Raw genomic sequence first — 21,386 nt, 5'->3', positions numbered from 1 at the left:
GCTGTAGCTCATAAGGTAGAGTGGGTCGTCCACTAATCACTTTGGATAAAAGAGGTCGGGGGTTCGATCCCCGCCCTCTCCAGTCTGCATGTCAAAGTGTCCTTGGGCAAGATACCGAACCCCAAATTGCTCCCGATGGTCTGCGTGGCAGCCTGCCGCCATCAGTGTATGAATGTCTGTGTGAATGTACCTCCTGATTGTAAAGCACTTTGGATAAAAGCGCTATATAAATGCAGGCCATTTACATTCAAAAAGACTGCAAAGCACTTTGAAACTAGAATTCTTTGTTCCCCTGATTTTAAAGCAATATCTCAGGTTGTCCCTGGAATGTTGAGTTGTACTGAATCGCTGTTGTTCTGAGGTCTGTTGAAGAACACATCTGGATCTCAGCGAGACGAGCCGCCTGCATGAAGGACAGATGAAACATCTCCAGATGTTTGTGTTGAGCTGCCCTGTCTGTTTGCAGGTTTACCATCTGCCACAAGACCGAGGTGATCAAGAACAACCTGAACCCGGTTTGGCAGCCGTTCACCATCCCCGTCCGAGCACTCTGCAACGGAGACTACGACAGGTGAGGGGCAGGAGGCAGGGGGCAGAGGTCAGAGGTCATGCTCATTCACCTGAGATGGTCTGTGTGTCAGTGAAGTCTAGAGCTGTGATTCTCAACCTTTTTCATATTAAGGCCCCCTAATTTAGTCCACATTAGGGCCACGGACCCCCATTTTTCACGAGATTTTGTTTCTTGACTTGAACTTAAATCTGAGAATACTTTTATTCTTCAATATGATTTTGTCCAGAATGCCATGTATTGTAGGTAGAGAGATAACAGAAACGACTGTACAGTATGATCAGAACTCATTCTTCTACATTCCATAAACGTGTTAAATTCTTGTAAATTGAATAATGCTGACGTTTAACAATTTGTCAATTTGCCCGGGACCCCCGGAAACCCCTCAAGGACCCCTGGTGGTCCCCGGACCCCACATTGAGAACCACTGGTCTAGATGTTGTTTGACACTTATTATGTGGATATTTCCGTTCAGACCGAGTTGATAATTGCCATTTTATTACAAAATAAGATCTGGTCCGGGCTTGGTTCCGGTTCACTTCTGGGGCAAGAGATGTCACAGAAAACGTTTGAAGAAGAGACTGCACTCTTCCTCTGTGGTGGTCAGAATAATGCCAGCAGTCGGCCGTGCTGCCTGTCTCAGGCCAGTGCTGGTGTTATTGGGACCAACATGGAGGCAATGCGCCAACACACACAAACGGCTATGTAGGGTATGTCTGTTAGGATCTTCCATCGGCTACATTGACCTCTAACCTCAATGCTTAATCTAAGCCTAATTCTAGTCTTAACCCTAAACCCAAGGTCTCACCATAAGCCCCTTGTAGAAGTGAGGACCAGCAAAATATACTTTGAAGGCTTTTCCTCATCTTTATACCCTTGTTCAGGCATTTGGTCTTCATAAGGATGTCCTGCAAACAAACAAACACACACACACACACACACACACACGTGCACACACACACACACACACACTCACACACACCAAATTTCACTTTCTGCGTCAAACTAAAATATTGCTCAAAATGCTGTTAAGTGATGAGAACATAGACACCAAAATCATCCAGTGCTCCATGCTAACAACAAATTAAAAAAAAAAGTTTAAAAATAAGATTATTAACAAATGTAAAACTCAGGATTGATTATGAGCATGTAGTATATAGATATATGGATATTTTGTTTGTGTGTTTGATACCTTGCTTTAATATTTATGGATATGTAGTAGTATGTGTATATAGAGTACCGGTATGTATATATATATATTTTTTTGTTTTTGTTTTTTTGTTTATCTATTTATTTTCTACTTTTCTACTCTACCTTTTCGGTCACAATTAACCCATTTTGGTTTCGTCAATGCTTCACAAGCAATGACTTATTTTCTTATTTTATTACATTTTTTCTTTCGTTGCTTTCTTTCAGCATACAATAACAACTGTATTGAATTGTATTGTATGCTAAATTGACCAAACTAAACTCGACCAAACTCAACTAGTTAACTTAGCAACAGTCCAGTTTAATAACCAATGTCACGTCGAGTCGCCTGAAAGGCATCGCTGTATTTAAAAAAATGTTAATATGAATGTCAAGGAAAAGGTCAACTTATTATCCTACCTGGTGATTATTAAATTCAGTATAGTGATAAATTTCAAAGTAATTAATTTTAATTCGCTTTAGCCCTGTTATCTCTGCTCTCTAGTGTCAAACTCAATCCTAATTGCTTCTCTGTCTCACCGTCACACTCTTTTCTCCTCACTGTGAATCTCACCTCTCCTCTCATCATCTCGTCTCACTTCTCTCCACAGGACGGTCAAGGTGGACTGCTATGATTGGGACAGAGATGGAAGGTAAACCATAGCTCGCTCTCTCTCTCTCTCTCTCTCTCTCTCTCTCTCTCTCTCTCTCTCTTTCTTTCGCTTCGTTCATTCTCAGACTCCAGACTCAATCTCCCTCAAATGTCACACTTTGGTCTTTGTGACCCGAGGAGGGGGAATCCTCTTGGGTCTTATCAGTTAGCCCGGTGTTATAAGAGGCGAGGAGGGCCTCCAGCACACAGCGGATAATAAATGAAAAGGCGCGGGGCGGCGAAAGGTTGCTGCTAATATGGCGAGAGGACAGGGCTTATGAGAGTCGACTGTGGCTATATATAGAGCCACTCTCTTCTGTCTTCTTTTTTTACTAGCGCTCCTACTCCACCTCCCCTGCCTCCTTATCTCTCTCTCACTCACGCTTCCTGTCTTCCTGTCCAGGGGCGGACTGGGATCATAATTCAGGCCGGGCATTAGATACCAAGCAGGCCAGGCCGATACGGGCCGACGCGCGTGCCGCCGCCCTGCGGACGGCGGCGAAAAATTTGGGCCGTTTGAAGCCCAATTTGGGCCGTTTGAAGCCCAATTTGGGCCGTTTGAAGCCAGATTTGGGCCATTGCCCAATTTGGGCCGTTTGAAGCCAGATTTGGGCCGTTTGAAGCCCAATTTGGGCCGTTTGAAGCCCAATTTGGGGCGAGTCCAATTTTACAATGAGATGCACCCACTTTAACCCTGAATAAAGTAATAAAACCACTAGTAAACCAGTAGGCGGCGCCTGGCCTGCTGTTCAGTGAGTGGCCTGACTGCGGGCACCAATTTTCTTTTCTTTTTTTTCCAGGCCAGGCCAGGCCAGGCCACCGGGCATTTGCCCGACGTGCCCGATTATGCAGTCCGCGCCTGTTCCTGTCTCTCTCTCTTCACCTGCATCACCCCCCTGTCTTCCTTTTCCTGCCCATCTCTCCGCCTCCCCTCTTATTGTCTCGTCCTCTCTCTGTCCCCCCCCCCCCCCCCCCCCCCGTTGGGCAGTAAACTGGCTCGTTTGCCCCCTGGAGGATTCCCCTCTAAATAACAGCGTTGCGTTGGCAGCGGCAGGTGTCCCCGCAGCGCGTCAGGCGGTGATATATATTGAGCTGCCGAGATGATCTTTAACGGCGAGCAGGGAGTTGATATTTACTTGTTTGATGATGCCAGCAGGGATTTTCAGCTTTAGATGAAATAATTATGTGTTTATGGAATATGGCCTCCTGTTTTTTGAAGGATCCTCTCAAGAGGGAAAGATATCGTCGGGATCCAAATTGGACAAATGGGAGTGTGTTTTAGTGTGTGTTTTAGTCATCTTGATTCTGAGTCAGAATTACATCTAAGCCCTGGACATGGTATACTTTATACATGACATACTTTATACATGGCATACTTTATACATGGTATACTTTATACATGGTATACATTATACATGGTATACTTTATACATGGCATACATTATACATGGTATACTTTATCCATGGTATCCTTTTATACTATGTGTGGGATAGGAACCACTGCTGTTACTGTAAAGGGACAACGTATGGATGCCTGTTCCTGTGTCATTGACCTGCTGCTGGTCCACACAAAGCTGTGAAGCTGGCACACTCGGTTTGCTTGAGACCAAACCAAAGTTCAGGTCCATCTGTGGATGGAGTCAGGCACACCCAGCTCCTCGTGCAGCAGGGCCCGGATGATGGTGTCAAAGGCCGAGCTAAAGTCCACAAAGAGGACCCCGGCATCGGGTTCCTGTGGTGTCCAGGTGCATGAGAATGTAGTGGAGGGATTTGTTTTTAATTAAAATTGCAGCTATGTCTTTGTGAACTGTATTTCAAGGTTTTTTACGTTACATTTGCAGCCAATTACTTCTGGCTTGATGGGTAAAAATGGTAGGTGGGAAGTCAGAAAGGAATAGAGAAAGCACACTGCTGATTTTCTTATTTTCATATAGGATTTGTAAGCAATGCATTAATAAAAAAAACACCAGGTTTATCCTTTCATGGTTTGTTGCTGTACCTGCAGAGCATCATTCACGGCCGTGTGTTACAGTAGGTCAGTTCATCTCTATTGGCCAGACTTTACAGATTTAGGCCTTGGCCACACTGATCCGTCAGAAAATGGACAGAACGGATAGACGGATAGATTTATGTCCGTTGCATGTACAAGTAACCTACTTGTACAGCAGGTGGCGGAAAGCACCTTGAAGGTGTCAGCGACCCGCCTATAAACCGAGAGAAGAAGAAAGCTGGCGTCAGCTAGCTGTTAGCTCTGTGCGCTACGTTACTTATGTGGCAATAAAATGCCACTGAATGACCAGATTAGATGGTGAAATCAGACGGTGACACTGACTATCACGTTGTACAACAGCGGGATGGTGTACACAGCATTAATTATAGCCTCCTTCACTGCCTCGGCCGCCATCTTTGAAAAGTTTAAACAAATCTCGGAACGCCTCCTCTCGAGACCTCGACTCTGATTGGCTAAACGGACAGTGACTATCCGACCATCCGATACGTCCATCCAGAAAAAGTTCATCCCTCTTCAACTTTCTGTCCATCAAACGTATGCAAATTTTCTGGATACGTACGCTTCTGAGTGCTCCACGGACAGTCGGACAGCTGTCATTGAAAATGAATGGAAGTGAACAGAGAAATGAACGCACACGGACAGACACCACGGATCAGTGTGGCCAAGGCCTTACAGATGATCGATCTCTCTCTCTCTCTTCCAGTCATGACTTCATTGGAGAGTTCACCACCAGCTACAGAGAGCTGTCCAGAGGCCAGAGCCAATTCAATGTCTATGAGGTAAAAAAAATCATTTAATAATAATAATAAAAATGAAGAAGTAAAAAAAATACCCCAAACTTTCTTTACTTTAATCAATGTATAAAATATATATTATAAAAAAAAATCAGAAAAGTTTTTGGAACTGGTGACGAAATCAATATTTCCTTCACGGTGTTATTCAGTGAAGTAATATCTCTTTCATCATAAATTCCAGCCCTCAGCTGAGAACAATATTATCGACACCAACATGGTATCTGCACCGTCCACCCACAGGAAACAGTACATGTTAGTGCAGAACTCGTCTCTGCTCAGACACATTCCAGTTACCTTCCTTGTCTCCCCTCTTTGCGGTCAAGGTTCTGAATCCTAAGAAGAAAGGCAAGAAGAAGAAATACGTGAATTCCGGCACGGTAAGGACTGTTGGGCTGCATTTCATCAGCAGCCGGCAGCTGTCTCATGCATTCGCTTCACAGCAGGAGTGACATGTCCACTGCTGTTTGCCATCAGCCTCCCTGTAACTTCCAATTCCTGTCTCGTTTTTGTCCTACTTTCTCCACATGTTTCCATCCTCCCCCTTCACTCTCACTCCTCCCTGCTCCTCCCCCTTCACTCTCACTCCTCCCTGCTCCCCCCCCCTTCACTCTCACTCCTCCCTGCTCCTCCCCCTTCACTCTCACTCCTCCCTGCTCCCCCCCCCTTCACTCTCACTCCTCCCTGCTCCTCCCCCTTCACTCTCACTCCTCCCTGCTCCTCATCCTTCACTCTCACTCCTCCCTGCTCCTCCCCCTTCACGCTCACTCCTCCCTGCTCCTCCCCCCTTCACTCTCACTCCTCCCTGCAGGTGACTCTGCTGTCTTTCAAAGTGGACTCAGAAGATACGTTTGTGGACTTCATCAGAGGAGGGTAAGAGCTCTCTGTCCGTAACCATTCTTCTTCTTCTTTTTTTGGGATCAAGTGTTTTTCAGATTTCAGAGGCTTTTCCACCCTGTAAGAATAACATTGTGGGGGGAAACACTGAGTCCTTCGCATGAAAACGGTCAAATGTAAAGATAATGGATAATGAATATCAGAATAAAATGGTGCTACTGTGTTTGTACCTGCCTCTCCCTTGATGAGTTGCTCAGTCTAGCCTGAACAACTGGAGATACTTTGCACGGCCTTAATATTGTTGTGTTGTTGTTGATCTCCCACCAGGACACAACTCAATTTCACCGTGGCCATAGACTTCACAGCATCTAACGGTAAGCCAGCGGGATGTGGGAAGATGCCATATGGCTGTTTGTCAGATGAAAATGTCTTCACTCCCACATTGGAGATTTCCCGCAGTTTCTTGCTTCGTTTGAAGGATTGCATGATCTTGCATGGGTTGAGCCCATTTTATGACCCTCAGTCTTCTGAAAATAATTTCACAATCCATTATGGAATTTCTACAACTAGCGGAGCCGTGGGAGTTAGACCCCCCCCCCCCCTGAGATAGAAGGTAGATGGCACTTCAAAGCTTCTCCAAGAGCTATTAGACTCCAACCAAACCAAACAGCGGTCAAATTGGACTTCCATAATGACCAACGATGAAGTAATAGCTGCTACCCAGCTGCTCCAATCCACTGTCTAATAATGGACGTGTGTGTGTGTGTGTGTGTGTGTTTGTGTGTGTGTGTGTGTGTGTGTGTGTGTGTGTGTGTGTGTGCGTGTGTGCGCGTGCGTGCGTGCGTGCGTGTTTCTGGGCCTTCTCTCTCTAGGCAACCCATCCCAGCCCACCTCGCTACACTATATGAGTCCCTACCAGATGAATGCCTACGCCATGGCACTGAAGGCTGTGGGGGAGATCATCCAGGACTACGACAGTGACAAGCACTTCCCTGCTTATGGCTTCGGTGCCAAGCTTCCCCCGGACGGGAAGATCTCCCACGCCTTCCCACTGGTGAGAGAGACAGACAGGAAGACACTTAGAGAGTATTTTGTGCGTACGTGCGTGCGTGTGTGTGTGTGTGTGTGTGTGTGTGCGCGTGCGTGAATCCATTTCACTGTAACATTGTACCCGCGGTTATCGGTGGTGGATGAGTTGAGTTCCCTCCCCCTCCCTCCCCTGATATGTGACGCGCTTTGAGTCTAGAAAGGCGCTATATAAATCCAATCAATTATTATTATTATTATTACTGATTCAGCGCTCCGCTACAGAAAAGCTACGAGAAAAGCTACAATAGGCCATTTACTGCTAGTCTATTAAGTAAGGGATAATGTATATTGAGGCGGTGATTACGGGGGAAATAATGACCGACAGGTGATGATTGAGCCCGACGCGCAGCGGAGGGCTTAATGGTTCACCTGAAGGTCATTATTTCCCAGTAATCACCGCCTCAATATACATTATCCCGCTTAGAACACGACCTACAACTAAATCATTCAATAATCTGACAAAAATAATTATTCAAATAGATTTTTTAATAGCGTTTTCAACGACAAAGCGGTTTCATTCGTAATTGGCACACAAGACATCACAGCTGCAACTGGTTGGCCTAATTAGTAGTGTTTGCTGACAAAAAGCTCTTATCAACTGATTAATCCAGGTGTGGCAGAGCAGCGGTCGGTTGTCGAGAAATAATGACCGGTGAATCTTGTTGATTGACCAATCAGAATCGAGTATTCAAGAGAGCCGTGTTCTAATAAATGTTATTCGTTGAAGAGGTACTTGGATTGAATGTTGAGCACAAATTGCCATCACTGATCTATTTTCAACTTGTTTCATTTACCTCCGCCAACGTGAGGTCATGTTTTCCCTTCTGTGTGTTTGTCATCTCTGTTTGTCCACAGGATATCTCCAAAAAGTTACAAACAGATTTGTGCGAAACTTGAAGTAGGTAATGGGCCAACTTAGAACTGATTCACTGTCCATGCCCACGTGCCAAATGAGGGCGTGACAATGGGCGTGGCCAATCACAAATAGGCGGGTTCACGTTAACACTACAAATCTTTGTAGAAAGGTTGGCGGAGGTATGCACTACTCTACCGAGTCGAGTGCCCTCTAGTCGATAAAGTTATGTTTATGGCTGACGAATGAGGGTCCTAAATTACTGCCAGGATGTGAAATGTGTCCATCTGTCAGATGCAACGCCTTGGTTCTGCTGAAGTAGAGCCCAGTTCTATTTTGGACTTTCTTCAAGGGCAACATTGGCTTCCTTGAGTTGTGTTTTTCGCAAGCTTGCAGCTCAGATGCTGCAGGCCTGCTTTCCGGGAAGGATTACAGCAACGAAGAGGGAGGCCAGGAAGGTGGTTGTGATGCGTCGTTAGTCTGAAACTGACCAAAAGGATGGGTTGTGGAAAATGGAACCATATAGATCTAACCACTGAAACAGAATCCGATTTTAACAATGTCTTCATTTAAATCTTTAGTCATATGGAAACAGAGGAACATTTGAACTCCTTTAACACATTCACTGCCAGACGTTTTTTTTTTACTGTAGTTAGCTTCTGCCAGAGGTTTTTTTTGAGGATTCTGGCTCATCTTTCAAGACCCGAGGATTCTTTTCTGCTAAGATTTTGTGAACACACAATATCTCAAAAGAACTAATAGAATGTGTGCTTTCTCTGTCTAAAAGAGTTAGTTTGTAGAGTTAGTAGTTATGTAAGCATTAGCAGTTGAATACAGCATGGTTTCAGCGTCAGAAAAATTATTCAGAGATAAACGGCTTTTTGTGAAATTCGATAGAACAGTCACTTTAACCATTCATTTTTGGCATCAGTAAGACGTCGGACATCTAAACAATAGTTTTGAACGGTAATTTCCTCCATAACAGCAGGAAACCCCCCTCTGCTTCCAACTCCTCCCTCCGTGGGCGTTCTTCTTGGCTGCAGCGGCCGTGTCACAAGCTTGTCACCAGTCTCACTGCTTTGCTGCTGCTGCTGCCTGTCTGCGCGGCCGCTGTTTGAGGAAGTCTGGATGGACTCGCTCGCTTCTTGGAGTTTTGGTTGAGAGCTTTGATGAAGCTTTTGCGATTCTGGTCATATTTATGCTGCGTGTTTCAAAGTGTGTTCCACCTGTAATCTATTATGCAAATTTGCAATCCCGCATCGCCAGCAATCAGCGCGAAAACGAAAGCGTTTCCCCCCATCCATTTTCATGAGAATGGCTGCTTTTTGCTTGCCTTCCTCTAGTCAGGAGAGCACTGTCGCCACTTAGTGGGTCGGTGGAATGGGTTGTAAACGTTCGGTGGCTCCAATAATTATATAAGAGATGTAAAAGGGTTAGATGCACATCCCACGGTCAAAAAAAATAATTTCATTTTTTTGACGGAGTAATACGTCAGTGGCAGTCAACCGTTGGATTTTTTTTGACGGAGTAATACGTCGTTGGCAGTGAACGTGTTAATAGTGCTCCTTTAACCCATTGATACCTGATGCAGCATTTGTGTGTGTATCCCTATAAGACCGCGAACCGCGTCACGCAGTTCGCGGTCTTAAAGGGATACACACACAAATGAGGGATATACACGCAAATGCTGCATCAGGTGTCAATGGGTTAACTCTTTCTGCTGTTCAAAGCTACTGTAAATAAGTAACTTATAGTACGTTTGAGTATTTTCTACACTCAGTAAATGCACTACAATTTACACCTATTTCTTCACTGACATGAACAAAGACGTGTAATATCATTGCATAATATTGGGTATAGTTTGTAAAGAGCTAAAGGGCCAGTATTGATTTGATCCTGAGCTCGTGTCTGAACCATGGTTTTCCATAAGGAGCAAACGGAAGACACCTGCACCTGCACTCCGCACAGCGAGGCAACTAAGTCCGAGGCATCTAGTTAAGTCAATGTATTGACTCCGCACAGCGAGGCAACTAAGTCCGAGGCATCTAGTTAAGTCAATGTATTGACTCCGCACAGCGAGGCAACTAAGTCAGAGGCATCTAGTTAAGTCAATGTATTGACTCCGCACAGCGAGGCAACTAAGTCTGAGGCATCTAGTTAAGTCAATGTATTGACTCCGCACAGCGAGGCAACTAAGTCCGAGGCATCTAGTTAAGTCAATGTATTGACTCGGCACAGCGAGGCAACTAAGTCCGAGGCATCTAGTTAAGTCGATGTATTGACTCCGCACAGCGAGGCAACTAAGGCAGAGGCATCTAGTTAAGTCGATGTATTGACTCCGCACAGCGAGGCAACTAAGTCAGAGGCATCTAGTTAAGTCAATGTATTGACTCCGCACAGCGAGGCAACTAAGTCCGAGGCATCTAGTTAAGTCGATGTATTGACTCCGCACAGCGAGGCAACTAAGTCCGGGCATCTAGTTAAGTCAATGTATTGACTCCGCACAGCGAGGCAACTAACTCCGGGCATCTAGTTAAGTCAATGTATTGACTCCGCACAGCGAGGCAACTAAGTCCGGGGCATCTAGTTAAGTCAATGTATTGACTCCGCACAGCGAGGCAACTAAGCCCGGGGCATCTAGTTAAGTCGATGTATTGACTCCGCACAGCGAGGCAACTAAGTCCGAGGCATCTAGTTAAGTCGATGTATTGACTCCGCACAGCGAGGCAACTAAGTCCGAGGCATCTACTTAAGTCAATGTATTGACTCCGCACAGCGAGGCAACTAAGTCCGGGGCATCAAGTCAATGAAAGGAAGCCATGCAGCGGTGTTGTGTAATCCCACAAGCTGTAGGGGGCGTTGTGGAGTAGCTGTGTGTGAAGTGGTTGAACGAGGCAGAGGAAAGGAACAAAGAGTAGGAGGAAGAAAACACTGTGATTCATGCAGCATCTTCTTCACACAGAGAGGAAAAAACTCCATCTGTTTGATAAGTTGGGAGAGTAAGCGGACAAACAAGAGAGTAGACAGACAAAACCACAGGACGGAAATAGACTCTTTGATGAAACAGTGCTTAGTTTCGCATTGTCAGCAAATAGGACGCCAACAACAGTAATTACCCCAAGTGCCGAAATGGAGAAAACTTATCCTTGGATTCTAAATCCTGGATAGATACTTCAGAAGACATTGAGAGCAAAACAAGGCGGTCGGAGACCGGAGGAAGAACATGAAAAGAAAAGAGTCTTATATTTAGTGCTGCTCCAAGGCTGCAGGAAGATGCTACAGTCAGGTCTTTTCATAAGACTCTTCAGGGTAAACATCTCAATGACACGCCTCGGGTCCACTGGAGAGACACGTTACCCAAGAGTCCCTGACCTGAAACTTACACTCAAATCCCGTGTACTTCCTGACACCCCACCATCTAGAATCCAATGGATGATGAAACTGATGGCATCGGCTTGTCTAGATTCATCAGTCGGTGTAACTTTGCTCTCATTTCTAGGCGGCCTTTCAGTCAGCTTTCCTAATTGGAGTTCACCTCAGCATGACAAGGCCTGGGGCTGCGTGATGCTAATTAAGAATCTCTAGAGGCTGCTGGAGGAACAGCACACAAACAAACAGGACGCAAGTTCATCAGATTACCATGATACTTGTCTGAGGATGCTTGTCCCATTTGTCCTTGCGACTGTGACCAGGCTGACCAAAACGTCTGTAGAACACACCAAGCATGTAGAAATATAGGCCTAAATGATTAAGGAGGCTGGTATTGCTCCTCTTAATTAAACAATTTAAACAACAATTAAACACATTTCTGGTTTGCATGAAGGTTGGAATAATGAGTTAACCAGCGACACTGACATTCAGAATTAACTCCTCACCAATTGTGAACAGATAAACACGTAGCCAAACATGCACATTTTCACTAATTAATTTCCAGTCAATTAAGGGTCAATGTAGCTTGAAGGAGTTTCTCCATTAAAAGGACATTGGATAAAGTATTTGTCTGTTGTTAGCATTGACATGCGAGGAGCTTCTAGTCTGGGTCAGGGGTTAATGAAGACTGTTCTCTGAAAGCGCTGACGTCTGTGTTATTGAGCAAAAACAGGCTCAGAGGAAATCATTCAAAGGCAGAGGTAGAAGCAAACCTCAGGGGATGTGAGTGAACCTCAACCTGCCCTAGAAAAAGAGACGGTAATTAACAGCTACCAGGTTATACAGCGAAACTAAAGACAACATCAACACCTGTTTCATAAGAAGGTGTTTAAAAAGTTTAGTTTAGTTTATTAGGATCCCCATTAGATGCAGCAACTGCTGTTGCTAGACTATTTGAGATAACACTATATCGTTCAACACGTCCACATATCCGACAGACAGAATACGTCTATTTCAACTGAATCGCAAACGGGCATTTTTGCACGAATCGACACGCCCAGCCCGGGGATGTAAACGGGAAATAGCAGGGGAGACTCGGAGCATCGTCCATCGACTCGCGGCTTGAGCTCCACTCGCCACCAGCCCGTCGGCCGATTAAGGTTAGACAACGAAAACAACTTGGTTAAGGTTAGGGTTATGGTTTGGGTTGGGGTTAAAAACAGAACACATCGGGTGGCGAACCCGCCTCTCTCGGTCGAAAGACAAGAACACTACGCTTACTTCTCAGTGGCCTGTTTCAATATCAGACTTTCGTTACATTATAGACCGCTAGAAGGTCACCGCTACTTCGTAGTTACCGCTCCTGACTCTGGCGTATCCACTGCACCCAATGCAGTTACTCACACGACCACAAGAGGTCACAAACGACAACATTGGTCGTTTTAACATCCTGGAAAAATACTTGTCGTTTTTCTTGTCTGTATCATTTTTTGTGTTTTGAGGATTCAGCTGCAAAACGCTACCTCACACATTCTCCCATCAATAAAAGCAGTAATACATCATATTATTCTGATCAATCTTTATTAAAAAAAATAAAAGAGTCTGATGTGCCTTTCCAAAGAGCCTGATACACGTTCTTTAATAAGGAACAACAGATAACTCACTTTGGTTCTGTTGGGGGGGGGGCAGTGTCGGGCTTAGATCAATTCGAGCATACATGGTTACAAATATGTGGTATTCACCTTATGTTCCAACACAGGGGTCAGCCAGTTACTTCCTATTGTGTTTACACTTCCTGTGACAGTACAGTACTAGTGAGCAGGTAAAACAGACGGTGTTTTAGACAGGAAGTCATAATACAACTGGGTCAAGTGGGCGGGGCTACATAAGGTGAATAGAAATACAGAATAATCCAATATTTTCTGGACACTCAAATTAAGTGTCATGCTGATGACACTAATAAGCTCAGTGATTTTGCTACATCTAGAAAGGTGGACGTTTTTCCAGGTGAATTCTTCCCCAACTAAATATCATCTCTCTCTTCGCTTCGGGTGATGACTTTCTCTCTTGCAATGATCCTTCTCTTGGTTGAAGAGGGAGATGATCAGAGGGCTTCTCACAGGTTCACCACATGCCTGGATCAATGATACGGCCTTAAGAGCAGACTAGCCCAGGCTGAACAAAGCCTCTTTCTTTTCTACTGCCACAGTGAGTCAGACGAGTAGGACTTGAGACAGATTGATTTGACCGCTGTCTTACGTATCATGAATTCATTGACAATTGCAGAGTCCATCAATTCCTGATTATGGACACCATGAAGGGCATTATAATGTATACATATACCATGGTCACTTGCCAAAGAAAGAAGACTATTTATATTTTCATGAGTTTTGCAATCAAAATCTAAAGTTTTTCACAAGCCATAACTCAGTTTGCCCGGTAACACCTGAGGGTTTGACTAACACCTGGAACAATCATTACCATAAGGTTCTTCCATGCCATGATACACCGCCATGTTTCTACGGTAGCCCAGAACGGACAAACCAAACACTGGCTCTCGAGAGGGCCTTTCAGTGTTTTTCGTGAGTTTCGCGGCCACCATAATGTGCACTGGAGGGGAGGGGTATGCAGATGGATGCAATTTGCAACCTCACCGTTATATGCCACTAAATCCTACACACGTTTCTTTTAAATTGCTAATTGCTGCAGCATTCAGGCAAATAATACGTTTTGCGAAAACTGAGGAAAATGTTTTTTTCTCTGCTGCAGAACTCGAATACAGAAAACCCAAACTGTGTGAGGATCGAAGGTGTACTGGAGGCTTATTTCCAGAGCCTCCGCACCGTTCAGCTGTACGGTCCAACCAACTTCGCTCCTGTCATCAACCAGGTGGCTCGGTGAGACCGATACACACACACACACACACACACACACACACACACACACACACACACACACACACACACAGTTACTGTACATGTGCAAGCTCACACAAACAGGCACACACAATACGTACTCGTAAACACACACTTGCATGCAAAATGTATGCTCATATACACAGAGACATACATAATTGTCTCATGCATAATTGAGCTAAATTTGCATATGTTACATATGCATATGTGTCACTTATCTTGCACCATCATGGGAATCAAAATACTGTATGCATGGCATGTATTTATACATAAAAAATATCTGAAGTAACTTGACAACAGAAGAAGAAGTGCAGCATCTAATATGGATTAGATCGATCGATCGATCGATCGATCTATCTATCTATCTCCAGGGACCATGATGGAAATAAGTGTTTACACTTTTTCATGTCATCCCTTGGATGTTGTCATTCTTTATCCAAGTAAAAATCAATCAATACAGTATCTATCTATCTATCTGTCTATCTATCTATCTATCTATCTATCTATCTATCTAATCTATCTATGGTATCTATCTATGGTATCTACTGTATCTATCTATCTATCTATCTATCTATCTATCTATCTATCTATCTATCTATCTATCTATCTATCTACTGTATCTATCTGTATGTCCATGTATCACTTATATTTTTTTAGACCCTGGGCGAACAGAGACCCCATTAGTAACTTTGACATGCTCTCCCTTTAGACCTCAGCTATTTCTTTCTTTCTTTCTTTCTTTCTTTCTTTCTTTCTTTCTTTCTTTCTTTCTTTCTTTCTTTCTTTCACACACACACACACACACACACACACACACACACACACACACACACACACACACACACACACACGCACAACATACCCGTTCAGCTAGGTTCCCCTATAAGCAAACCTCGCAATAATTGGCTTAGTGAGTCCACTACAGCCAGTCAGCTCAAACAGCCTACATGTACATGTACATGAGTCTTAATGAGAAGTCACGATGGGCCAGGGTCTTGGGACGCAACATGTGTATTGAGGGTTTTGTATAATAGTAGCGAGGGGAAAAAAGATGTGTATTGAGGGTTTTGTATAATGATAGTGAGAGAAAAAAAGCCAAGAATATCATTTTGATCATGCTGGAGACTGGAGAGTGGTGTCTCATGAAGAGCCCTGCGCCTCTGGTTTAACTAGGTCTCAGAGGTGGAACTCTGTGGTCTTCCATCACAGTCTTCCACACGCTTTCATGTGGAATCTCCCCCGGGGCATCTTGTAAGAGTGAATACAAGCTTCACATCACATGAAGAGCCCTTCAGCTCAGCCTCCTTTGTCTGAAGTGGCAACAGGAAGTGGTCCGGGTCCATAATATTACCACTACTTTGGCCATGTTAATGCAGGGCTGTAGTTCCCCAGTCCAGTCTTGGTCTGGAATCCAGTCTCAATTTATCCGGTGTCTTGGCCTTGGTTCGGTTTTGCCTCGGACTTCTCTTGGTCTTGGCTGTGATGTCGACTTGACTATTTCAGAGAAAGGTTTTTCTCCACCTGGTCCACCTTCATTTATTTTCTCCCCACCACTCCACTACTACAATTGAAGAGATTTCACCTGTGGATGGTACAGGTCCTTAAACTTCTATGCAGTTTGCTGTCTGTTTTGGACTTGAATAGGACTCGATTTGCTCTGCTTTTGACTTGATCTCGACCCTCTTTGGATCTGCCCTTAAAAACGGACTTGGACTCAGCTATAGTGGTCTCGACTAACAGCTCCAGTCCTTTGAGAGAACACACAGAGGAAACCCTACCAAAGACCCCACCCCAGTGCCATTTTCCATACACACCCACCCAGCAGGACTGCTGGGTCTAACTAGCGGACGGCTCCTCCTTGACGCCTGACAGCACCCATGAAGAGAAGTGGTCGCTTCTAGCAAGGTTACTCCAGTGTTTGAGAGCAGAGGTGCTCCTCATCGGGCGCCTCAGTGATGATACCCTGCTCTATAAAGCATGGCAACCCTGTCAGATCACCTACGCAGAGACCCTGAGGTCTTGCTGCTGGCGGTGTAGACCCATATCTTGAATGCCAACGTTCTTGTAAGTCTTAACTGCTAGTGTTAGAAAGTGGCGAGATATTGTCCCATTCAAAGTTTGCCAGAATTTAATGACTGTCTTTTGTGTACAGCCCAGTATGCAGTATGTCATGTTATTATGCAGTATGCAGTATGTCATGTTATATTGGATGATGCTTGTTATTTTGAAAATCAATAAAATATTAAACACTGTACTTGTATTGCATTGTAATGCCTTACCAGCAAACATAATTAAACACCACAAAAATTGCATTGAGTTTAACATAACTCATCCACATTGTGCCTCTACCATGCCCCCACAATGTGTTTTTCATACTTAAGTAACACATGAATAGGTCAGGAATGGGCTACCTTGCAGTAACACCAGTCCTCTACTGAATATCACCCAACAGCCCCCCCCCCCTCTCTCTCTTTTTTTACCGGATGAAATCGATTTCTCCAATAAAACTTTGTGGCACATGGCTGGTGTTGATGTTTTAATGGATTTTGGCTGGTTAGAATACCTGCAGTTGTATTTTTAGCCCCCATACCGAGCAATAATATCCTGCCCTAGTTAGCGTGATTGTGGTTGCATAATCGAATGGAGTGTGGCTCTGTTGCTCGGCTGTGGGCTCAAGAGCTTCACAGACTCCCATCCATTCACCCGAGAGACAGAGAGAGAGAGAGACAGAGAGGGATAGAGACAGAGAGAGAGAGAATATAACTTTCTCCTCTCACTCGCTGTCTAACTTTTCTCTTGCTTTCTCTTTTTTCTCTTTCCGCATCTCCAGATATATTTTTTGCTTTCCATTCCTCCACCGCAGCGCTCTTCACTCAGCCGCCTCTTCCTCCTCTGTCCACGCTATCTTTGCAAGAAGAAGAAGAGTTCCACCTCATCGCTCGCTCTGACCGGACTTTGTTTTCCCAAACCTACATTTCCATGCTCCTAATAGTCATGAATCTCGCAGCTCTAGATCTTAGCAACAAAACTGACACCGGCATGATCCACACTTACCTAGCGCACGCGCGCGCGTGTGCTGCAAAGGTGTTGACCGTCTGCAGTGTTTTGTTACATAGAGAGAACAGAGGGAACGCAGGCTAGAAAGGCTGTCAAACGCAAGAAGAATTGAACCGAAATGAAAGATGATTGGAGCTCCAGGTGTCTTTTGTCTCGTCGAGAGGTTTTTTTCACAACACAGACCAATCTGTCCCCCTCTTAACACACACAGAGAGAGAGAGAGAGAGAGAGAGAGGGAGAGAGAGAGAGAGAGAGAGAGAGAGAGCAGAGAGAGAGAGAGAGAGAGAGAGAGAGAGAGAGAGAGAGCAGATAGAGAGAGAGAGGGAGAGAGAGAGAGAGAGAGAGAGAGAGCAGATAATAGAGAAAGCAAGAGTGATGGATGTTGAGGCAGTCAGGAAGACGACAGAGAGGAAAACAGACAGGTGGACAGACAGACAGACAGGCGGTTTGCCATTTTCCCTCATCCTAGCCTCAGGCCAGACTGAGTGTGTCTGCCAATCAAACAGTGGGTCAGACAGCAGGTCACCCTTCTCCCTGCTGGGAGCCTACCATTACCTGCAACACACGCACACACACACACACACACACACACACGCACACGCCACACACACACACACACACACACACACACACACACACACACGCACACACACACGCACGCACGCATGCACGCACACACACACACACATGTGTGTCTATTATTAGACAGTGGATTGTAGCAGCTGGGTAGCAGCTATTACTTCATCGTTGGTCATTATGGAAGTCCTATTTGACCACTGGTTGGTTTTGGTTGGAGCCTAATAGCTCTTGGAGAAGCTTTGAAGTGCCATCTACCTTCTGTGAGCCGCAGGGACCTGACAGGGAGATGGCAGCAGTGGGGCCATGCACGTGCACACACACAGGCAGATATGATGCAACACCGATCCATACACAAATGCACAATTTCAGTTTCGGTTTATTTGCACATTATGATAAAAAATAGGACAATCCAACTATAAAATGTTATTGATTGATTGTGTCATAACATTCACATAAAACATACATACCAACATTACCAAATAATTATGAACATCTCAACATCTGCACACACATAGTGTTTCAGGGTTGAACTAAAAGATCAAATATATGGCTAGACCTGGCCATGCCTAATGTGTGTGTGTGTGCTTGTTTGTGTGTTTGTTTGTTTGTTTGTTTGCGTGGTCAGGTGTGCAGCGGACGTGACGGACGGCTCCCAGTACTTTGTGCTGTTGATGATCACAGACGGGGTCATCTCAGACATGGCTCAGACCAAGGAGTCTGTGGTCAATGTGAGTCCAGCAGCAGCTGCGACACTTCACCTAAATCACCAAGTGGATCTACAGAAGAAAATATCCCATACCACCTAGTGTTCCCAATAGTGTAAAACACTAATCACAGAAGTGAAGAAATCAAATAAAAATCAACTCGCCCCAAAAGACCGAAGTCGGCATTTTTTTGTTTTTGTTTTTCCTTTTGCAGACAGTTTCATTGTGGTCTTTCCAAGACAACAGATGGTCTATCCATACACCCAAGTATTCACATGAAAATACCGGCTTGATGTTTTTCCCTCATTATGAATAACAATAGAAACTTTATGAGAGTCAGATGGTGAGCCAAATCCAATCCCTTCTATTCTCTTTGTTTATCTCAACAGCATTATGATCACTCCACTCCAGCACTTTGTTCACGCCAAGCTGCTGCAGCTCAGGGCTGCCTGAGTTACTTTACAGACATATTAGAACTGTATCATCAGAATACTTAAAGGAACAGCTCACCCTAAAATCCAGAATACACATATTCCCTCTCACCTGCTGTAGTGCTGTTTATCCATTGATATCGTTTTGTGTTAGTTGACTGAGTTTTGGAGATATCAGCTGCAGAGTTTCTGCCTTCTCTCCAACACAATGGAACTGGATGGCACTCGGCTTGTGGTGCTCAAAGTGCCAAAGAAATACATTTGATAACCTCAACAGCAATGTCTCTTTCCAGAAATCATGACCCGGTTACTCAAGATAATCCACAGACCTTGTTGTGAGCAGTTTCATGGAGGAACTATTTTCTTTTGACCGAACTACACCCGCTAGCTGTTCCTACATGAGACTGCAAAAGAAAATAGGTCCTACATGAAACTGCTCACAACAAGGCCTGTGGATTATCTTGGGTAACCAGGTCATGATTTCTGGAAAGAGACGATGCTGTTGAGTTTTTCAAATGTATTTTGTTGGTGCTTCGAGCACCACAAGCCGAGTGCCATCCAGTTCCATTGTATTCAAGAGAAGGCAGCCATCTCTGCGGCCGATATCTCCAAAACTTAGGCAACTATCCCAAAACGATATAGATGGATAAATACTGTAGCACTACAGGTGAGAGGAAAAATATGTTTTTTGGATTTAAGGGTGAGCTGTCCCTTTAACTTGAAAATACGTTTTATATCTAAACTAAACACCAAGATCAGATGCAGCTGGACAAGTTTGATGTACCGTAAATTCCGGACTATAAGCCGCACCTTTTTTCCCGTTTTTTGGCCTTTTTTGGCCCCTGCGGCTTATATAACGGTGCGGCTTATCTATGGATTTTTTCCAAAAAAAAAAAAAAAAATCTCTCTTTTTTAGCACTCTTTCTAACTATAAATCCACTTCTGTTTTAATTTCCTCTCTTGCCCTCTTTTCACCACACTGTATGACACTGTATGACACTGTGTGCACTGTAAATAACAACACAGGTGGTGTTGTGTTATGTTGTTTTGTTGAAATGTTAATAAATGGGCGCTTCCTCAAACAGCCATCTCTTTCCCGACAATCCCCTCTGTGCATGAACCCTTACATATGGTAATTAAACATTAAAACACAATAAAAAAAAAAAAAAAAAAAAACATTAAAACACCCGCGGCTTATAGTCCGGTGCGGCTTATATAAGAAAAAAATAGTCAACTTTGCAGGTGCGGCTTATACACCGGTGCGGCTTATAGTCCGGAATTTACGGTAGTGTTCCGATTTTTCCATCCCATTCATTTGAAGGAGGCCATGAAAATAGACTGAATGCGGACGTTGAACCGCTGATTTTCACTTGATTGTGGGTTCAATGTTTTAGAAATAGCATTTCTATTGATAGAAGAGAACAGTGGAGGGATACCATTTAGGAGAGATAGTTCCTCTTTTTTTTTAATACTAATTTTTAGTGTAAAGCAATAATCTGTTCACAAAGATTTCTGTGGCATCATTCAAATTAATTGGAAGTAAAAATCTGAACGTTACAAACTTGTCCAGTTGCATCGGATCTTAGTGATTTGTTTGTACTGTATTCTGGATTTCATGGCGGTTACTGTGAGTGGAAAATGACCCCCATGTTAAAACTAAATGCAGTGTTGCTTTAAACAAATTGTTCTCATATTAGCCAACTGTATATGTCCAGTAACTTATGCATGTATGTATAGTATACAAATAGATTCATGCATGTATAGTATACATTCATGCATGTATGTATAGTATACATACATGCATGTATGTATAGTATACATACATGCATGTATGTTTATATATTCATAATGAGGATGATGGTATGGCTCACACACCTGCTGTGTGTTTTCTCCACAGGCAGCCGGCCTGCCCATGTCCATCATCATAGTAGGAGTGGGCCCTGCTGAGTTTGATGGTGAGTATTCACGTGTGTGTGTGTGTGTGTGTGTGTGTGTGTGTGTGTGTGTGTGTGTGTGTGCGTGTGCGTGTGCGTGCGTGTGTGTGTTCGTGCGCGCGCTCGTGTGTTTCAAGCCAGCAAGAAATCAGCTAGTCTTTTCTAGCCTCGAAGTCCTGGGCCTGCCAGCACGATAGTTGGCCATGATGCTAATTATGGGCTACAGGACGTCATGTTTGTCTCACTGCACACACACTCCATCACTCAGAGCCAAATCACAACCTGGACCATCAAAGCTTCTCTGTCATGGGAAAGCCTGTAGAATTAGAAGATGATCCAGTCTAATCCCTCTCAAAGCCTCCAGAAGAGATAGAGACAGGTAAACTCCCTGTATCTAAACAAAGAAGA

General features: G+C 44.3%; 1 protein-coding gene across 1 annotated transcript; it reads left to right on the top strand.

Annotated features, from left to right (window-relative positions):
• Nucleotides 1-466: 466 nt before the first annotated feature.
• LOC310772052 (copine-9-like) lies at nt 467-20,999 on the top strand (the record flags this gene model as incomplete). The annotated part of the gene is made up of 10 exons (XM_083664519.1): nt 467-571; nt 2,368-2,409; nt 5,123-5,198; nt 5,537-5,590; nt 6,022-6,083; nt 6,375-6,421; nt 6,920-7,101; nt 14,128-14,255; nt 18,535-18,637; nt 20,942-20,999. Coding segments are annotated over 10 exons (857 nt in total), but the record flags the coding sequence as incomplete, so codon positions are not given.
• Nucleotides 21,000-21,386: the final 387 nt, after the last annotated feature.

The sequence above is a fragment of the Poromitra crassiceps genome (assembly GCF_964638095.1).
Source record: "Poromitra crassiceps genome assembly, contig: HAP1_SCAFFOLD_1827, whole genome shotgun sequence".
Classification (NCBI taxonomy): domain Eukaryota; kingdom Metazoa; phylum Chordata; class Actinopteri; order Beryciformes; family Melamphaidae; genus Poromitra; species Poromitra crassiceps.
Note: the sequence above shows the minus strand (reverse complement) of the source record. Positions and strands in the feature narration are given on the sequence as shown.